At 41.1% G+C, this 21,210-nt stretch overlaps 1 protein-coding gene across 23 annotated transcripts in view; it reads left to right on the top strand.

Moving 5' to 3' along the window:
* The window catches only part of MYT1L (myelin transcription factor 1 like), a 669,404-nt gene that overhangs the window by 407,557 nt on the left and 240,637 nt on the right, over nucleotides 1-21,210 (top strand). For 15 of the 23 annotated variants that reach the window (XM_077291353.1, XM_077291347.1, XM_077291362.1 and 12 more), the window contains 3 exons: nucleotides 18,060-18,114; nucleotides 18,299-18,332; nucleotides 21,083-21,145. The exons of the other annotated variants lie outside the window; for them this stretch is intronic. In XM_077291353.1, the coding sequence (XP_077147468.1) occupies nucleotides 18,060-18,114; nucleotides 18,299-18,332; nucleotides 21,083-21,145 (152 nt within the window). The remainder of the gene's footprint in view (nucleotides 1-18,059; nucleotides 18,115-18,298; nucleotides 18,333-21,082; nucleotides 21,146-21,210) is intronic. 23 annotated transcript variants of the gene reach the window in all.

The raw sequence follows: 21,210 nt of genomic DNA, 5'->3' as shown, positions 1-21,210 counted from the left end.
CATGATTGATCATGGTCTGAGGCACTATTGGCTTTCTGAGAATAAGAACCTTTACCACGAAAAGAATCAGGTATCCTGCATTATATCTTTTCTTTATATGCAGACTCCAATTTTTGGATTCTTGGTTCAGCAAATAAGCAAATGTGGGTCCGCAATAGGTTAAAAGTTTTTAACTTGGTTTATTTGTTTCACTGTAGAAAAAAGTTCTGAAGAAATCAACTGTAGGTCGTTGATGATGATGGAATGGGTTTGTTAGAAGTTGGATAGCATTCCTCGGCCCCATCTCCTCATACATGCATTGAGTACAATGAAGCAGAGTCTAGAAGATTGGGTTGAGCACCATTGAACCGCAGCTACTGTCTCCTTTCATGTTGTAATCACTGTGCCTTGAAGTCATGAAAGTATTTCACATTTTTTATGTGGCTCGAGGTGAATTGAAGCTCACGATATTGGGTGTAAATGAGGAGGCTTATTATGCAGGAATCTCCAAATGGAAGCAGTGAGTAGTTTATCATACATTATCAGAAGCTATTTTGAAAAAAAAAGAGCCGAAAGGTTCATAAATGTGAACTCTGACTAAATGAAAGTTGCATTTTAACTCATATTATCTGCGGAAAGAGATTCTCTCCTCTTGAAAATTCTTCGACTTGGCATCTAACATTGCTGTTTTACTTAGCGCACGGAGAGCTTTTGCTTGTTTTCAATGATTTTGTGAGATCTGTGAGTCTTTTGTGACACAGGTTATTGTGTTTCATAGCTGTGTGATGTCTATGAGAAAGATATTCATAACTTGGGCTTCCTGGACATCAACTTGAAATATAATCTGTAAGTGGATATATCACTGCACACTTTAAACACGGAAACAAACAATCACTTTGTATTGTATCGACCTTGAGACCAGGATACTCTAGCGTATATTCATATTAAGGTTTTCTTACTTGGATATTTCGAAAATTCACCAGAAAAATTGTAGTATTTGTCCAAAATTTTGCATAAGTAGTCACATTTCTTTTGCTTTTTTTCAAACAGAAACTCCTTGGGATTTGATACAGTATTTGCTTCTTTTTCCACGAGTAAAAAAAACACATGGAGAAAAACAGCATCATGTTCCATATAGTTGAGTTTTGCCATTGTAAATGACAGGAAGCTTATTCCAAGAGTATTTGAAGCTTTTTTTTTCATGTGGCTTTTGGTGCAGAATCCACTTTAAAACCATGAAAAAAAAACAGTATAGATATATCCTTAAACTAGATGTTTTATGCCAGAGGCCTCCTTTCCTTAAGGGCTCACTCACATGTCATTTTTTCACGTGCAAGTGTTTTCCGTTTTTTTTCACAGATAGAACTCGTACCTATGACAATCTACAAAGCTGTTTGTTAGGTGTCGAGTTCCCACCACTGCACGGGGGGAATCTCGAGCCTCCTCCACTGCGGTCTACCATTCTTCTTCGGCCACAGTGAAGCCTGCTCAGCAGAGATGTCGGTCACAGCGTCTGGATCAGTCTGATACTGTGCGCTTGGTTTCTGCTGATCTTCCAGGCTCAACCATTGTAACCAGCACTGTTCAGCGGCAAGCAGACGCTCCTGGGACTAAGTCCTGCTTTTCCTCTAGTGAGCATGCCCAAGGTCCTGGAGAGCTTTCTCTATAAAATGTTCGCATGGCCATGAACCTATGTTCATGAGTGTATGAACTTAGCTACTTTGTGGTCTGTGTCAGCATGTGCTCAGGGTCGGCTGTAAGCCACTAGAATTCCAGCACCTCTGGAGAGGAGTTTGTGTGAATTTAGGGCTGGCGTATAGCCTCTAGAATTCCGGCACCTCCGGAGAGGAGTTGTTTTGTGTGCTGTTGCTGACTGTACGACCACTGTATGCTACCTGCTCCGTTAGTGAGCTTTCATCCTGTGTGAGGTTAAGAAAGCACAGCGTTACTTTTAATCCCAGCAACTCTGTGAAGCAACAGAGTTCGCTCCTATACAGACCGAGTGACGGAACCTGTGTCTATTCAGGCATAGTACCACCATATAGTGCCGCCATTTACTAGCAGCAGGTTCCACTCCTGCACGGTGGACCCCGCGAACGCACCTATACTATCTCTATATTTACTCGGTGCATTCCGCCAGCCCTAACACTGTTCATATGTCTGATAATGAAGACATGTCCAATAATGACCCGAGTGTCAAATCAAACTGGCATTAAAAGTCTATGGGTTCGTGAAAAAATCAAGCAGCACTTGATGCCATCCATGTGCTTTCTGTTTTTCATTGACTGAAAGGAAAAGGTGGAAAGACAAATTTTTTTCTCCTCAATAAAAAAGCACTGATGAAAATCTGGCTAAACTATGATCACACTCTGATGGAAATCACTGATAAAACTTTGATGGCAATTGTTGATGAAACTTGGTCCATTTTTATCATAGGTCTAAAAAATTAGTTTGATGGAGGTCTAACTCTTTAAAGAGGCAGACTTTTAGCTCATAGATTGGAGCAATTTTCTTCATTATCACATTCTGTGGACCATATTATTTTTACTTGTACAACATAGCCATATAAATAATAAATTATATTTTTACCTATAGTACCTATTTTTTCCCCACCCTAAAAAAGTAATAAAAAATGAAATAAAAAAGTATATTATTAAAATACGGGATGTTATCGTGATCATAGCTTACATTTTTGGCAGAAAAAAGCTTTATGAGGTTTTTTTTCAACAGGACAATATTCTTATAATACATTTCAGAAAATGTGCAATTTTGCCATTGTCTTGTAGGATTGTTCCCACCATTTATGCTGGGTATAAATAAGTTTAACTTTACAACATATGTGGATAAATATGCAGTAGTTCCAAATATGTGTATTTTTGTTTTATTCCCACACCATCCCCAAAATGTAATACACGGAGAATTGACCCACTAACTATGACTGTTGGACCACATTAGGGTACAATGTTGTCAAGCCTGCACTTAAAAAAAAGAAAGCTTGAAAGAGTATCTGTTAATTTTTCTGCAGAGAAATTGTCCTTAATCTTGAAAATCCTATTTCATATAGTTGTTATTTTTTTCACTCTGTCTCAGGGGAAACGTCCAGCTGAAATTTCCAGTGCTGGTGGACACACATGTGCAGTAGCTTGGTCCCACCACATGGATCCACATTTACACGGATATCAGAATTATTCTTGAGCAAACAGGGTAAATTAATATTTAATCATGGCATAACCCTTTAATGGGAAACAAGGTGGTATAGAGCACTATAAGTACAACTTTAAATTTATTTTTGCATCATTAAAACTGAACTTTGGGGTACTTTGTGGAAAATATGAATCATCTAGGTGAGTGTTCTTCAGCTTTAAAGTTCAAGGCCCACCAACAGATCATGTTTTCAGTGTTCCCTCAGTATTGCCCATGTGATAATTCCATCACCTTAGCAATACTAAAGAAATCATGAAAATATCTAGATTAAGTTATCTTAGGGTATGTTCACACATAGAGTCTTTTTCAGGAGGACACCTCCTGGAATCCTCCTGAAAAAGCACTGTAAATCCATAAAAAAAATTAAAAAAGATACACAGCAATGTAAGCACATGTTCCTTTCCGTCTCATGTTACATCTTTTAACTACTTCAAGGTTCAGTTTTTTAAAACTTTGATGAAATGAAAAAGATAAACACATGAATGAAAACTAAGAGATAGATGCAGCCCCAATTACATATTTAAAAGATATTACTGAAAATATTTTTCTTGCGTTTCGGAAGTTTTATCTCCGTAGCAATTATTCTGCTTTGAATCCTGTTACCACTTCATATTGATATGCTTGCTCTTTTTACGTTACTCTGTTTAGCCATATTATCACATATCTTATTTTCTATGAAAAATTTGGGACACCTGATGTATTCTACATTATCCATTTTTTAAATGCAATGTAAAGAACTCAGCTGGAGATGTAGATTATTGCAGTATGATCTGTTTTTTTTTGGGGGGGGGGAGGGATCATTAACCATCTCTCCATTTTTCTAAAAGTTCCATGCCAACTGAGTGCATAATTATTTTGTGGTGTTACTTTACTGCTCTGTTCAGTAGTAGCCAATTAAAAATATTCCTATTTCTACTTCTAGACCCCTCTTACAGCATACAGTCAGAGAGACTGCAGCTGCATCGCCCTCCTCCCCCTTTCTGAACTAAGAAAGGGAAAGATAACAATAATAAGCTAGATCATAATCAAGTTGCCACTTATATACCAGATATAATGTAATTCTTTATGTATTTACGTGTTGTACAGATTTACCCAAAAGAATATTAATATTTGCTGATAAACGGTTAACCCTGCTAATTTCCTAACAAAAAAATTATGTTTCAAAAATGATGCTGATGCAAAGTAGACATGTGGTAAATGTTATTTAGCAACGTATTTTTCAGCCTATAACATGCACTTTTCCCCCCAAAAAAATGGAAAAAAATGGGGGTGCGTTTTACAGGCCGAATGTAACTTACCGGGGGGTGAGAGGCGGTGTTGGAGTGGTAACACAGGAAGCAGTGTACCTTCCTCAGGAAGCCAGCAGCAGCAGAAGTGGGGCCATGATGCAGGCTGGGATTATGTGGTGAGCAGAGCAGAGTGCATTGCTTTCGCTGGTGGCCATTTTTTGAAGCCATGGGCCACCAGAGGTGAAGCATGCCCAGCTTAAGATCTTGGCCCAGTCAAGATATCAATCCATACAAGTGCCGCCTTTGGCGGCCATTTCTCTGGAGCCCATGGCTTCAGGAAAATGGCCACCTCCAGTTGCGTATGCGCACATTGAGATCTCGGCTGAACTGAAACCTCGATCTGCACATGTGCTGCCGGAGCTGGACAACTTCCTGAAGTCCACCGTCAATGGACTCCACTTTTTCTCACTACTAACACTGGTCCCGCAGCATCACACCCCTGGGACACCCCTCCTCCCACACAGGGCCCGCAGCATTACTCCACTTCCGCTGCCGCTAGCATCGTGCAGCAGGGACTATGCCTCCTGTGACCCCGCTCCACCACCGTCACCAACCCCCTAGTAAGATACCTTAAGTTTGGACTTTCAATGAACCCTCATCTTATAAAAAAAATCTTTTTTTTCCTATTTTTTTCTCCAAAGTTTGGGGTGCATCTTATGGTCTGATGCATCTTATATTCCAAAAAACACGGTAACTGTTTCATGTGATATAACTATCTGGCTTAAGTGCATACAAACTCAAAGCTTAAAAATTGCTAAATGTTCCCCTTTTTTTAACCCCTTCCCGACCTCCGCCATACTAGTACTGCGCTGCGGGAGGTGCATTTCTGACCAGCGCAGTACCAGTATGGCGGCACGATCACCGTGGCCTCACGCTGAGCGCCGGGGTGATCGCGTGCAGGTGTCATCTGTATGTGACAGCTGACACCCCGCCGCAATGCCCACAATCAGTGCTAGCACCTATCGAAGGCATTTAACCCCTCTGATGCCGCTGTCAGTACTGTCAGTGGCAGAGGGGACAATCGCGCAGGAACGGGGCTCCCTGCGCTCTCCCACCGGAACAACGCAATCATCGCGTTGTTCCAGTGGTCTCCATGGAGACCCCCAGCTCCAAGATGGCCTCGGGGCTCCTTCTGGGTCCTGGAGTGAGGTGGCTTGTGAGCGCCTGCTAAGAGCAGGCTGTTATGACCCCAATGGCGAGGGTCTCAGAGGAACGTGGAAGTCTGCAGAATACAAAAATCCAGCTCATAGGGCAGTGGTAACTGGGTTGACCATATATCTACTCCTAACGCCAACACTAGAAGTAGCCGGGGATCATTCCTACGTTGATTCTAGATGACACGCGCCAGCCGGAGAATCTAGCTACCCCTAGTAGAGGAAAACAAAGACCTTTCTTGCCTCCAGAGAAGGGGAACCCAAAGCTGGATAGAAGCCCCCCACAAATAATGACGGTGAGGTAAGAGGAAATGACAAACACAGAAATGAACCAGGTTTAGCACAGAGAGGCCCGCTTACTGATAGCAGAATAAAGAAAGGTAACTTATATGGTCAACAAAAACCCTATCAAAATCCACACTGGAAATTCAAGAACCCCCGAACCGTCTAACGGTCCGGGGGGAGAACACCAGCCCCCTAGAGCTTCCAGCAAAGGTCAGAATATAGATTTGGAACAAGCTGGACAAAAATACAAAACCAAAACAAATAGCAAAAAGCAAAAGGCAGACTTAGCTGATAAAACTGGAACCAGGATCAGTAGACAAGAGCACAGCAGACTAGCTCTGATAACTACGTTGCCAGGCATTGAACTGAAGGTCCAGGGAGCTTATATAGCAACACCCCTAACTAACGACCCAGGTGCGGATAAAAGGAATGACAGAAAAACCAGAGTCAAAAAACTAGTAACCACTAGAGGGAGCAAAAAGCAAATTCACAACAGTACCCCCCCCTTAGTGAGGGGTCACCGAACCCTCACCACGACCACCAGGGCGATCAGGATGAGCGGCATGAAAGGCACGAACTAAATCGGCCGCATGAGCATCAGAGGCGACCACCCAGGAATTATCCTCCTGACCATAGCCCTTCCACTTGACCAGGTACTGAAGCCTCCGCCTGGAGAGGCGAGAATCCAAGATCTTCTCCACCACGTACTCCAACTCGCCCTCAACCAACACCGGAGCAGGAGGCTCAGCAGAAGGAACTACAGGCACAATGTACCGCCGCAACAAGGACCTATGAAATACATTGTGAATAGCAAACGACACAGGAAGATCCAGACGAAAAGATACAGGATTAAGGATTTCCAATATCTTGTAAGGCCCAATAAAACGAGGTTTAAATTTGGGAGAGGAGACCTTCATAGGAACAAAGCGGGAAGAAAGCCATACCAAATCCCCAACGCGTAGTCGGGGACCCACACCGCGGCGGCGGTTGGCAAAGCGCTGAGCCTTCTCCTGTGACAACTTCAAGTTGTCCACCACATGATTCCAGATCTGCTGCAACCTATCCACCACAGAATCCACCCCAGGACAGTCAGAAGGCTCCACATGACCCGAAGAAAAGCGAGGATGGAAACCAGAGTTGCAGAAAAAAGGCGAAACCAAGGTGGCGGAACTAGCCCGATTATTAAGGGCAAACTCAGCCAACGGCAAGAATGTCACCCAATCGTCCTGATCAGCAGAGACAAAACACCTCAAATAAGCCTCCAAAGTCTGATTGGTTCGCTCCGTCTGTCCATTAGTCTGAGGATGGAAAGCAGACGAAAACGACAAATCAATGCCCATCCTACTACAAAAGGATCGCCAGAACCTGGAAACGAACTGGGATCCTCTGTCTGACACAATATTCTCAGGGATGCCGTGCAAACGAACCACGTTCTGGAAAAACACAGGAACCAGATCGGAAGAGGAAGGCAGCTTAGGCAAGGGAACCAAATGGACCATCTTGGAGAAGCGATCACATATCACCCAGATAACGGACATGCCCTGAGATAGCGGAAGATCAGAAATGAAATCCATGGAGATATGTGTCCAAGGTCTCTTCGGGACAGGCAAGGGCAAGAGCAAACCGCTGGCACGAGAACAGCAAGGCTTAGCTCGAGCACAAGTCCCACAGGACTGCACAAATGACCGCACATCCCTTGACAAGGAAGGCCACCAAAAGGACCTGGCCACCAGATCTCTGGTGCCAAAAATTCCCGGGTGACCTGCCAACACCGAGGAATGAACCTCGGAAATGACTCTGCTGGTCCACTTATCCGGAACAAACAGTCTGTCAGGTGGACAAGACTCAGGCCTATCAGCCTGAAATCTCTGCAACACGCGTCGCAGATCCGGAGAAATAGCTGACAAGATAACTCCATCTTTAAGAATACCAACAGGATCAGCGACTCCAGGAGCATCAGGCACAAAGCTCCTAGAAAGAGCATCGGCCTTCACATTCTTTGAACCTGGTAAATACGAGACAACAAAATCAAAGCGGGAGAAAAACAATGACCAGCGGGCCTGTCTCGGATTAAGGCGTTTAGCAGACTCGAGATACATCAGATTTTTGTGATCAGTCAAGACCACCACACGATGCTTAGCACCCTCGAGCCAATGACGCCACTCCTCAAATGCCCATTTCATGGCCAACAACTCCCGATTGCCCACATCATAATTTCGCTCGGCAGGCGAAAACTTCCTAGAGAAAAAGGCACAAGGTTTCATAACAGAGCAACCAGGGCCTCTCTGCGACAAAACGGCCCCTGCCCCAATCTCCGAAGCATCCACCTCAACCTGAAAGGGAAGTGAGACGTCAGGCTGGCACAAAACAGGCGCCGAAGTAAACCGGCGTTTCAACTCCTGGAAAGCCTCCACGGCAGCAGGAGCCCAGTTAGCTACATCGGAGCCCTTCTTGGTCATATCCGTCAAAGGTTTCACAATGCTAGAAAAATTAGCGATAAAACGACGGTAGAAGTTAGCGAAGCCCAAGAACTTCTGAAGACTCTTAACTGACGAGGGCTGAGTCCAATCAAGAATAGCTCGGACCTTGACTGGGTCCATCTCCACAGCAGAAGGGGAAAAAATGAACCCCAAAAAGGGAACCTTCTGCACACCAAAGAGACACTTTGAGCCCTTGACAAACAAAGAATTTTCACGCAAAATTTTAAAGACCAACCTGACCTGCTCCACATGCGAATCCCAATTATCAGAAAAAACCAAAATATCATCCAGATAAACAATCAAAAATTTATCCAGATACTTCCGGAAAATGTCATGCATAAAGGACTGAAAAACTGAAGGCGCATTGGAGAGCCCAAAAGGCATCACCAAGTACTCAAAATGACCTTCGGGCGTATTGAATGCGGTTTTCCATTCATCACCTTGCTTAATGCGCACAAGATTGTACGCACCACGAAGGTCTATCTTGGTGAACCACTTGGCACCCTTAATCCGGGCAAACAAGTCAGACAACAGCGGTAAAGGATACTGAAATTTGACAGTGATCTTATTTAAAAGCCGATAATCAATACAAGGTCTCAAAGATCCGTCCTTTTTTGCCACAAAAAAGAATCCCGCACCAAGAGGGGAAGAAGACGGACGAATATGTCCCTTCTCCAGAGACTCCTTGATATATGAACGCATAGCGGTATGTTCAGGTACCGACAGATTAAACAGTCTTCCCTTAGGAAATTTACTGCCTGGGATCAAATCTATAGCACAGTCACAGTCCCTATGAGGAGGCAGTGCACTGGACTCAGACTCACTGAAGACATCCTGATAATCAGACAAATACTCCGGAACTTCCGAAGGCGTAGAAGAAGCAATAGACACAGGCAGGGAATCCCCATGAATACCACGACAGCCCCAACTTGACACTGACATAGCCTTCCAGTCCAGGAGTGGATTATGGGTCTGTAACCATGGCAGCCCTAAAACAACCAAATCATGCATTTTATGTAAAACCAGGAAACGTATCACCTCGCGGTGTTCAGGAGTCATGCACATGGTAACCTGTGTCCAATACTGCGGTTTATTTGCTGCCAATGGTGTAGCATCAATACCCCTAAGAGGAATAGGATTTTCTAATGGTTCAAGAGTAAAACCACAGCGCTTAGCAAATGAGAGATCCATGAGACTCAGGGCAGCACCTGAATCTACAAACGCCATGACAGGATAAGATGACAGTGAGCAAATCAAAGTTACAGGCAGAAAAAATTTAGGTTGCAAATTACCAACGGTGACAGGACTAACAACCTTAGCTATACGTTTAGAGCATGCTGAGATAACATGTGTAGAATCACCACAGTAGTAGCACAAGCCATTCCGGCGTCTATGAATTTTCCGCTCATTTCTAGTCAGGATTCTATCACATTGCATTAAATCAGGTGTCTGTTCAGACAACACCATGAGGGAATTTGCGGTTTTTCTATCACATTGCACCGAATTAGGTGTCTGTTCAGACAACACCATGAGGGAATTTGCGGTTTTGCGCTCCCGCAACCGCCGATCAATTTGAATAGCCAGTGCCATAGTATCATTCAGACCTGTGGGAATGGGAAAACCCACCATAACATTTTTAATGGCTTCAGAAAGGCCATTTCTAAAATTAGCGGCCAGTGCACACTCGTTCCAATGTGTCAGCACGGACCATTTCCGAAATTTTTGGCAATACACTTCAGCCTCGTCCTGCCCCTGAGACATAGCCAGCAAGGCCTTTTCTGCCTGAATCTCAAGATTGGGTTCCTCATAAAGTAAACCGAGCGCCAGAAAAAACGCATCAAGATCAGCCAATGCCGGATCTCCTGGCGCCAGCGAAAAAGCCCAATCCTGAGGGTCGCCCCGTAAGAACGAAATAACAATTTTTACTTGCTGAGCAGAATCTCCAGATGAACAGGGTCTCAGGGACAAAAACAATTTACAATTATTCACGAAATTCCTAAACTTAAACCTGTCTCCGGAAAACAGTTCAGGAATCGGTATTTTAGGTTCTGACCTAGGATTTCTGATAACATAGTCTTGTATGCCCTGCACACGAGTAGCCAGCTGGTCCACACTTGTAATCAAGGTCTGGACATTCATGTCTGCAGCAAGCATAGCCACTCTGAGGTAAAGGGGAAGAAGAAAAAAAAAAACTCAGAATCTTCTTTCTTATAATCCCTCTTCTGCAATGCATTAAACATTTAATACTGGCCTGGCAAACTGTTATGACCCCAATGGCGAGGGTCTCAGAGGAACGTGGAAGTCTGCAGAATACAAAAATCCAGCTCATAGGGCAGTGGTAACTGGGTTGACCATATATCTACTCCTAACGCCAACACTAGAAGTAGCCGGGGATCATTCCTACGTTGATTCTAGATGACACGCGCCAGCCGGAGAATCTAGCTACCCCTAGTAGAGGAAAACAAAGACCTTTCTTGTCTCCAGAGAAGGGGACCCCAAAGCTGGATAGAAGACCCCCACAAATAATGACGGTGAGGTAAGAGGAAATGACAAACACAGAAATGAACCAGGTTTAGCACAGAGAGGCCCGCTTACTGATAGCAGAATAAAGAAAGGTAACTTATATGGTCAACAAAAACCCTATCAAAATCCACACTGGAAATTCAAGAACCCCCGAACCGTCTAACGGTCCGGGGGGAGAACACCAGCCCCCTAGAGCTTCCAGCAAAGGTCAGAATATAGATTTGGAACAAGCTGGACAAAAATACAAAACCAAAACAAATAGCAAAAAGCAAAAGGCAGACTTAGCTGATAAAACTGGAACCAGGATCAGTAGACAAGAGCACAGCAGACTAGCTCTGATAACTACGTTGCCAGGCATTGAACTGAAGGTCCAGGGAGCTTATATAGCAACACCCCTAACTAACGACCCAGGTGCGGATAAAAGGAATGACAGAAAAACCAGAGTCAAAAAACTAGTAACCACTAGAGGGAGCAAAAAGCAAATTCACAACAGCAGGCGCCGGCAAGCCTCCTACACTGCCTGTCAGATCGCTGGTCTGACACAGTGCTATGCAAAGTGTCAGATCAGCGATCAACCTTATATAGTGATGTCCCAACCTGGGACAATGTAATAAAGTAAAAAAAAAATATGATGTGTAAAAAATATTTTTAACAAATCCCCAAATAAATAAATAAATGAATAAATAAATATTCTAACAATAAATCCATTTATTTATGTAAATAATAATAAAAAAACAATAAAAGTACACATATTTAGTATCGCCATGTCCTTAACGACCCGACCTATAAAACTGTGAAACTAGTTAACCCCTTTAGTAAACACCATTAAAAAAAAAACAAAACAAGGCAAAAAAACAATACTTTATCATCGTATCACCGAATAAAACGTGGAATAACACGCGATCAAAAAGACACATATAAATAAACATGGTACCGCTAAAAACATCATCTTGTCCTGCGAAAAACAAGCCATCACACAGCATCATCAGCAAAAAAATAAAAAAGTTATAGCTCTCAGAATAAAGCGATACAAAAATAATTATTTTTTTCTGTAAAATAGTTTTTATTGTATAAAAGCGTCAAAACATAAAAAAATATAAATGAGGTATCACTGTAATCATACTGACCAGAAGAATAAAACCAGTTTATCAATTTTACCAAACGCGGAACGGCATAAACGCCCCCCCAAAATAAATTCATGAATTGCTGGTTTTTGTTCATTCTGCCTCACAAAAATCGGAATAAAAAGCGATCAAAAAATGTCATGTGCCCGAAAATGAGACCAATAAAAACGTCAACTCGTCCCGCAAAAAACAAGACCTCACATAACTCTGTGGACCAAAATATGGAAAAATTATAGCTCTCAAAATGTGGTGATGCAAAAACTATTTTTTTAAATAAAAAGAGTCTTTTAGTGAGTGACAGCTGCCTAACATAAAAACCTGCTATAAAACCCCACTATAAATAGTAAATCAAACCCCACTTTATCAACCCCTTAGTCAGGGAAAAATACTAAAATAATAAAAAAGTATTTAATTCAATTTCCCATTAGGGTTAGGGCTAGAGTTAGGGTTAGGGCTAGGGTTAGGGCTAGGGTTAGGGCTAAAATTATGGTTAGGGTTGGGGCTAAAGTTAGGGATAGGGTTGGGGCTAAAGTTTGGGTTAGGGTTGGGGCTAAAGTTAGGGTTTGGGTTAGGGCTAGAGTTGGGGTTAGGGTTTGGATTACATTTATGGTTGGGATTAGGGTTGGGATTGGGGTTAGGGTTCGGATTAGGTTAGGAGTGTGTCAGGGCTAGGGATGTGGTTAGGGTTATGGTTAGGGTTGGGATTAGGGTTAGGGATGTGTTGGGGTTAGGGGTGTGTTGGGGTTAGGGTTATGGTTAAGGTTGGGATTAGGGTTACGGGAGTATTCAGGTTAGGGGTGTGGTTAGGTTTATGGTTAGGGTTGGGACTAGGATTAGGGGTGTGTTGGGGTTAGAGTTAGAATTGGGGGGTTTCCACTGTTTAGGCACATCAGGGGGTCTGCAAATGCGACATGGCGTCCGATCTCAATTCCAGCCAATTCTGCGTTGAAAAAGTAAAACGTGCTCCATCCTTTCCAAGCTCTGCCATGTGCCCAAACGGTGGTTTACCCCCACATATTGGGTATCAACGTACTCTTTGCAGCCCATGTTCTCCTCTTACCCTTAAGAAAATAAAAATTTGGGGGCTAAAAATCATTTTTGTGGGAAAAAATGAGTTTTTATTTTCATGGCTTTGCGTTATAAATTTTAGTGAAACACTTGTGGGTTCAAAGTTCTCCCAAAACATCTAGATAAGTTCCTTGGGGGGTCTAGTTTCCAAAATGGGGTCATTTGTGGGGAGTTTCTACTGTTTAAGTACATCGGGGCTCTGCAAATGCAACGTGATGCCCGCAGACCATTCCATTAAAGTCTGCATTCAAAAACGGCGCTCTTTCCCTTCCAATCTCTGCCATGAGCCCAAACTGTGGTTCCCTGCAACATATGGGGTATCAGCATATTCAGGACAACTTGTACAACATCTTGTGGGGTCCAGTTTCAAATGTTACCCTTGGGAAAATAAAGAATTGGTGGCAAAAAGATCATTTTTGTGAAAAAAAATTAGATTTTTTTTTTTTACAGCTCTACATTATAAACTTCTGTAAAGCACTTGGGGGTTCAAAGTGCTCGCCACACATCTAGATAAGTTCCTTTGGGGGTCTACTTTCCAAAATGGTGTCACTTGTGGGGGGTTTCCACTGTTTAGGTACATCAGGGGCTCTCCAAACGCGACATGGGGCTGATCTCAATGCCAGCCAATTCTGCGTTGAAAAGTTCAAACGGTGCTCCTTCCCTTCCGAGCTCTGCCATGCGCCCAAACAGTGGTTTACCCCCACATATGGGGTATCAGTGTAATCATGACACATTGCACAACAACTTTTGTGGTCCAATTTCTCTTGTTACCTTTGGGAAAATAAAAAATATGGGGCATAAAAATCATTTTTGTGAAAAAGATTTGATTTATTACTTTTACGGCTCTACATTACTTTTACGGCTCTACATTCTAAACTTCTGTAAAGCACTTGGGGGTTCAAAGTACTCACCACACATCTAGATAAGTTCCTTAGCGGGTCTACTTTCCAAAATGGTGTCACTTGTGGGGGGGTTCCCACTGTTTAGGCACATCAGGGGCTCTCCAAACGTGACATGGCGTCCGATCTCAATTCCAGCCAAGTTTGCATTGAAAAAGTCAAACGGCGTTCCTTCCCTTCCGAGCTCTGCCATGCACCCAAACAGTGGTTTACACCCACATATGGGGTATCAGCGTACTCAGGACAAATTGTACAACAACTTTTGGGGTCCAATTTCTCCTGTTACCCTTGGTAAAATAAAACAAATTGGATCTGAAGTAAATTTTTTGTGAAAAGAAGTTAAATGTTCATTTTTTTAAACATTCCAAAAATTCCTGTGAAGCACCTGAAGGGTTAATAAACTTCTTGAATGTGGTTTGGTGCACCTTGAGGGGTGCAGTTTTTAGAATTGTGTCACTTTTGTTTATTTTCTATTATATAGACCCCTCAAAGTGACTTCAAGTGTGATGTGGTCCCTAAAAAAATGGTTTTGTAAAATTTGTTGAAAAATTGAGAAATCGCTGGGCAACTTTTAACCCTTATAACTTCCTAACAAAAAAAAATGTGGTTCCAAAAATTGTGTTGATGTAAAGTAGACATGTGGTAAATGTTATTTATTAACTATTTTGTCCGATATAACTCTCTGATTTAAGGACATAAAAATTAAAAGTTGGAAAATTGCGAAATTTTCAAAATTTTCACCAATTTTCCATTTTTTTCCACAAAAAACGCAACTCATATCGAGGAAATTTTACTGCTATCATAAAGTACAATATGTCATGAGAAAAAAGTCTCAGAATCAGTGGGATCCGTTGAAGCGTTCCAGAGTTATTACCTCATAAAGGGACAGTGGTCAGAATTGTATAAATTGGCCAGGTCAGAAAGATGAAAACAGGCTGGGTCTTGAAGGGGTTAAAAAAAAATCCGATATTTTCATAAAAAACACAAATGAAAATCGAACAAAATTTACCACTACCATGAAGTACAATGTGTCACGAAAAATTTTTCTCAGAACCACTGGGATATGTTAGAGCATTCCAGCATTATTACCTGCTCAGCATTAAAAAAATTGGCCTGATCAGGAAGGTGAAAACAGGCTGGGGGTGAAGGGGTTAATGAATAATACAGAGTTACTTTGTGCTCTGTCTGGCCTCATATTCATCACTGTCTGCTTTTTTCAAAAAGACGAGGTTATTTACGAATTTGTGCTCACCTCAAAAAGTCAAGCACTGCCGAAAATTAGGTCAGGCAGAGCACAAAGTGAACATGTCTGCTTCATTAAAGTCAATGGCCCAAATGGCGAATATGTCTGAATTCCACTTTTTAGCGCCACAGAACTAAAGCTTCAACAGAGCCACTGACGTGTTTCAAAAACATTATGTGAACATAGACTTAAGAATATCTCAAGAAGAGTGGTGCGAGATTACCAACTTTGAAAAATACATAATTAGGTTTTACTGTGCCAGGAGATGTGTTCGCCATGTGTATCTATGTGTCATCACCCAGTGGTTGTGATGTTATCTGCAGCAAGTTGAGATATTTTCTATAATGTCATGATGGTGCACTGAACTTGTATAATGACAGGCTGGAGTCCTTACCAATCATCATGATTGTGCACTGACACCACTTGCTTGAAACCTCATAAATTCAATGCAAAGTGACTTGTCCCATAGGACAATGTGTAACTAATTACTCACTACTACATTTGTGGTGAGAAACAATTGAAGATTTGTAGTGAAAAATTACCTTCTAAAGCTTTCTAAACTTATGGAACATGTAACCCCGGGGGCACATGTCATGCCTTTCTGTGCTTTTAATAGGTAGCACACTCCAAAAATATTGCTTTGGGGTATGGGTTACTTGATGTAATTTATTTGAGGAGTTACTTAGCCTAGTATTGAGAAACACTTGAAGGCTTTGACAAAAAATTTTAAAAATGATCACACCTGGTAAAAGCTCCATTGCTTTAGTGTCCATCTTGTTGACTTGTCTTCAGCAGAGACCTGCTACACATGGGCACCTAAACGCTGCAACTAATCACTGACTGACCTCGGGCATCTTCCATCACACATGAAAACACCTCTCTTGAGGTTGCAGTGGTCATATAGAAATAAACAACAAGACTGGTGGGAGAACATCAGAGCAGTGACACTAGAGCAGTGGGGCATTTACCAGGCGAATACAATATATTTTTTTTATTTTACCACTTTGCTTGCTTGAAATATATTTTTTGGCTCTTCGGAGAGATTTTAACTCTATTGCCACCTTTTAAAAGTAGCAATCCTAAAAGTCAATAATGAGCCTTACCGTATGACTTAGAATAAAAAGCCAACCCAAACTCTCTATTTGCAGACACGCGTTTCGTGGTGATTTTTTTCTAAAAATCCTGGTTTTGCTGATGCACATTACTTTCTAATGAATATTACAAGATTCTTGTGACAACCACCAGAAATATTTAAAGAAGTAACTCAATGTAAATATTTTTATATTGTCGTAAATTTGGTTAAGCAAATAAAGTAAATTATACACACCTATTTTTTTTGCTCTACGCAAATCCAGAACTGTTGCTCTGACGCTCCTTTTGGTCTTTCTATGTAGCCATCAAATGACTGCTACAGCCAATTTGTGTCCTTAGTGGTCACAAGCCTTATTACTGGCATCACGGCTCCTATTGGTGAACTGTGATGCCAGTTGTATGGCACATGACCGTTTTGGGTCACGTGCTGACCGATTGGTGACAAAAAGCCAGAGCATCAGTGCTGGATCTGAGATGGAATAAAGAAAATGGGTATAGCTTTTAAAATACATTTCAAACATTTTATAAAACCTTTGAAAGGAACCTTTGTCTTGATTCATGCTGTCCAAGCCTCAAGCAGCATAAATCAGAGGCTGGTTAGTCTGAAGAGTCAGCTGGGCTTCTCCCCGCACAGCTCTAGTTGATTGACAGCTCTTTACTATGTATGTACATAAGCAAAGACCGTCAATCAACTAGAGCGGTGCAAGAGGAAGCTGGCTTGGGGTCGCTTGTCTAGTCAAATCTATCCCTATGGTCCCCAGACAGCCCTTCAATCTATATCTTCTCTAAAATGTGGAAACATTCCAAAGAAAGCCATACCTGGCTGAGCACGGTGGTTCAGTGGTTAACTCTGTAGCTTTGCATCGCTGGAGTCCTGGGTGTAATTCCCACCAAGGACAACATCTGTTCTCTTCTTGTTTGCGTAGGTTTCCTCCCAGGTACTCCTGTTTCCTCCCACACTCCAAAGACATACTGATAGAGAATTTATATTGTGAGTCCTAATGGGGACACTGATGACAATGTCTGTAAAGGGCGGCGGAATTTAATAGTGTTCATAAGTGAATAAAAAAATAATAAATTCATGCTGTCCATGGTTTCGGCATAGCAGCTTTTTTAACAAAAAATATATATATATTTAAATCCTGAATAATATTAAATTTAGAAGCGAAGTCCTCTCAAAAGAAGATGAAAAACATGGGGAATAAAAGCATGAAAAAACTGATCTAGATCAAGCATGGTCTTCTCAAAGAGATTATGGTGTGATAATTCATTTACAATCTGGAGGCGACAAACAAAATAAATGCTTAATACAATATATAATAAATATTAGGCGGAGAAAAATATGCAATACAAGCTACGACAGTAGAACATTAGACAGAATAATGCCATCCTAGAGCGTCAATATTAGAAAGTTCCAATTTAAATAAACTATACGCAAAGAAATATGATTTTTATCAGGCCAGCGTATAACATAATCGAATCTACCGAAATGCCACATCTAAAAATCTATAGCCACGGTCTGAATCCGAGCAAAAGCAATAATGAAAATGTAAAGAATTCATCTGTATTCAATATAATTACCAATCTTATCACGTCACGTAAAGAAATCCTTGTTCTAAAATAGAATTAAAAGATTGTGTGACAGTCTGCAGCAGACAGTGCATTGATAGTCTGTGCATGAAGAATAAGAGCATTCACTGCCTGCTAATCTATTCCCAGATGGAGGTGGATACAGACGAGAAACGGCATCGCACGCGCTCCAAAGGTGTTCGAGGTACGTTCCGTGCTTCACTAAATCACTCAGGGCCTCCACTCTGAAATGACCTTCATCCTGCAGATTCTCTCTTCGCAATTCATTCTGACCCTTACTTTTGCATAACCTTTTGGGTAATTTTCAATAGCAGAGGGGTACTTATGATAGATGATAAATTTTTATATATTTTCCATTCTCTCTACAGTTCCTGTGGAACCAGCCATACAAGAGCTGTTCAGGTTAGTGCTCAGAGTGTAAAATGTATCCCATTAGCAATTTAGAAAATTCAGGCCTTTTAATGGGCATAATGCACTTTCAAGTTCATCGGTGCCTTGCTCATGCCCTGCTGCATTGATTAAATTAATTCTCTCGAGGCTTGCTAATAAAATAGATTTGGCATTGCCTCCTTTCTTTTTTAACTCCGGTTATTTGATTTGTGTCTATCTGTCTTATTTGCCCTCCATCTCCCTAATTTACCTTTCCAAAAGTAGTGCAGGGTTAGATATTCCTCTAATTAACCTGTCTGGTCTGCATCTAATGCAAGGATAGTCATACCTGTAAATCATCCATCTGCATTAGGCATATCCATCTCTCATAGTCAACTGTCTACATCGACTCTAGGCACATCCATCCTGTTACTTCACCGGCAGTATGCAACTAATGCAAGAAAAATTATGCAAGTAGGGACTTAAAGCGAACTTCCACCTTGGCACTGAAAAGTGACTTTGCATTTGCCATACATAGTCTCCTGACCTGGTGGGAGGCAAAAGAAGAACACCAGGTTGGGCGATTATCCATAACTGAAACATTGTCAGTTTTCAGTTCCCGAGTGAAGGCTTGCTTAGTCAATCATTTGGTTTCGGTATAATCTCTTTGACTTTTCTGCAACTTCCTCATGCTCACATTCACTTTCTGCAACTACTAGAAGATCAGGTCTTTATTGGCTTTAGCTGTCCATCATTTTATTATTCTGGGTCTACAGGTACTATAGAAATAGATTTATGTTTCACCCATACAACTTGACTAAATGTAGACATCACTCGAAGAGGTACGCAAGAATATCAGATTTCTAGAATTTGGCTATGCTGTATTCCACATTGAGTAAATTGTGAGCAAATATTTTCAAAAATCCAAAAATGATCTTGATGCAGCAGCATAAACCAAAGGATATAGCATAATGTCTAGAAATTATATATGTTCACTCATCTCAGCTGGTGCCTGGAGCCTGGATATTTTTTCGACAGAAGGCACATATAAGTTCTTGATAACTTCAAGATGTGCAAATACGATTCCTATGGAAAAAAATATGAGAATTCTTGGAGTAATAAAATTAGAATGTTAGTAAATCCTGTGCCAACTCTTCTGCGTTTCTAGTGTAAAGATCTATAGCAGCTAACCTGATCGAGAAGCTGAGTGGTGCGTTTGAAAGAGAAAGGAGAGCATTGGATTTGAGTCTACAAAAAAAAATTGGTCTCATCATGATGAAAAGATCATGAATAGCATTTGTGTGATAGATTTTCAAGGCAGTTTCGGTTTCTTGGTCATTCAGCAAATAGACCTTGACCACTTATAGTTGATTACCCAGTTAGTAAGTTATTGCTTATCCATGTAATATTTACTAACTTGCTGGTTGGTAGATGTCCAACTCCTGGGTCCCCCACCAATCGGCAGAATGGGAAATTGTTTTTCCTGATGGGGAACTTGAAATGAGATTTACTTTATGTCAAAAGTTGGCATTTTTTATCTACTTACATAGTCATTATCAACCAACAACAACTACTCTCCTTATCAATGGCAATGACTTTGCAACGCTCTAGTTTGGTCATTTCATTTAGTAGAAATGGGACCCAGCTTGGAAAAGTCTTAATTGAACGTTTAGGTTAAATATAAATGAAAAACACTAAAAATAACCGAAGAAAGAAACTATAGTCTAGATGCTGTCACATGACTTTTCTTTGACAAATATCTAACTTGCTTTTAAAACCAGACCATCAATATCTGGTCCTAAATAAAAGTGGGTCATTACCACTTGGAACACTACCGAAAGGTTTTTCAAGTTTTAACTCTAGATTCAATAAGCTTTCACCTGTATTTATAGATTTAGTTTGATTCTATCTATTTTGCATAAAGAGTGATGAAAGTTGAGAGTTGCTTAGGATTAAATATAGAAACGTACGAATGGCCATATAATTGTTTTTAATGATGTCTGTAGACAAGTTAGTACTTTTACTTTCAAGTGTTAGATGCAAATTCATCTTTATCTAGAAATACTAATTCCAATTATAAACCTAAGAATTAGAAACTCAGGCTTAAATAATGGGTTACCAAGATTGCCCAAATCTATCCAAAGTCTTCATCGCTCTGGTTTATTAGATGACCAGTAGAACTATACATATGCAAGTCTGTCATTCCTTTCATTTTGGTTTGACGTGTGTTGAGATGAGTGTCACAGGATTACCAGCTTTTAAAAAAAAACATGATTTTGAGGATACTCTATTGAGAAATCAATGTTTTTGGTCTATGCATCCACATGAGACAACTAACTATATGTGATGCAGGTTAGGTAAGGATGGACACATTGGTATCTACCACATTGAGCATTGAGGAGAGACTTATGCATTTATTTGGGACTTCCAATGTGAATAGTTAAATAGGCTAGGGTATTTTAAGTAAAAATCCAACAAAACTCATATTTCTACGCAGTAAAGCCAATACCTCTCATAGTGTCTACTTCTCATGTCAGATGTTCCATTCATTTACCATAGACGGAACCGTTGTCTCCATTTGTTGCCTATTGCTCCATGGTGCATAATCCATACTTAAGATTCATCCGTTGCATTTTCTGTAGACATAGTAAACTCGTAATCTCAGTTTCTGTTGAGCAATGGCCCTACTATACTATTAAATATACACTTATTGTTTAAGTGTGGTCTAGTCTTTTGTCCAAACATGGCACCAATCATTTTTATCCCTTGTTCCTTTTCTGCAGCTGTCCTACTCCTGGTTGCGATGGGAGTGGTCATGTTAGTGGTAAATATGCAAGACATAGAAGGTAATTATAAAATATATACTGCTAACATTTCAGACTTAATGTAATTGTTCTGTAAAGTGGCACCA

The sequence above is a fragment of the Ranitomeya variabilis genome, chromosome 2, assembly GCF_051348905.1.
Source record: "Ranitomeya variabilis isolate aRanVar5 chromosome 2, aRanVar5.hap1, whole genome shotgun sequence".
Lineage (NCBI taxonomy): Eukaryota > Metazoa > Chordata > Amphibia > Anura > Dendrobatidae > Ranitomeya > Ranitomeya variabilis.
Note: the sequence above shows the minus strand (reverse complement) of the source record. Positions and strands in the feature narration are given on the sequence as shown.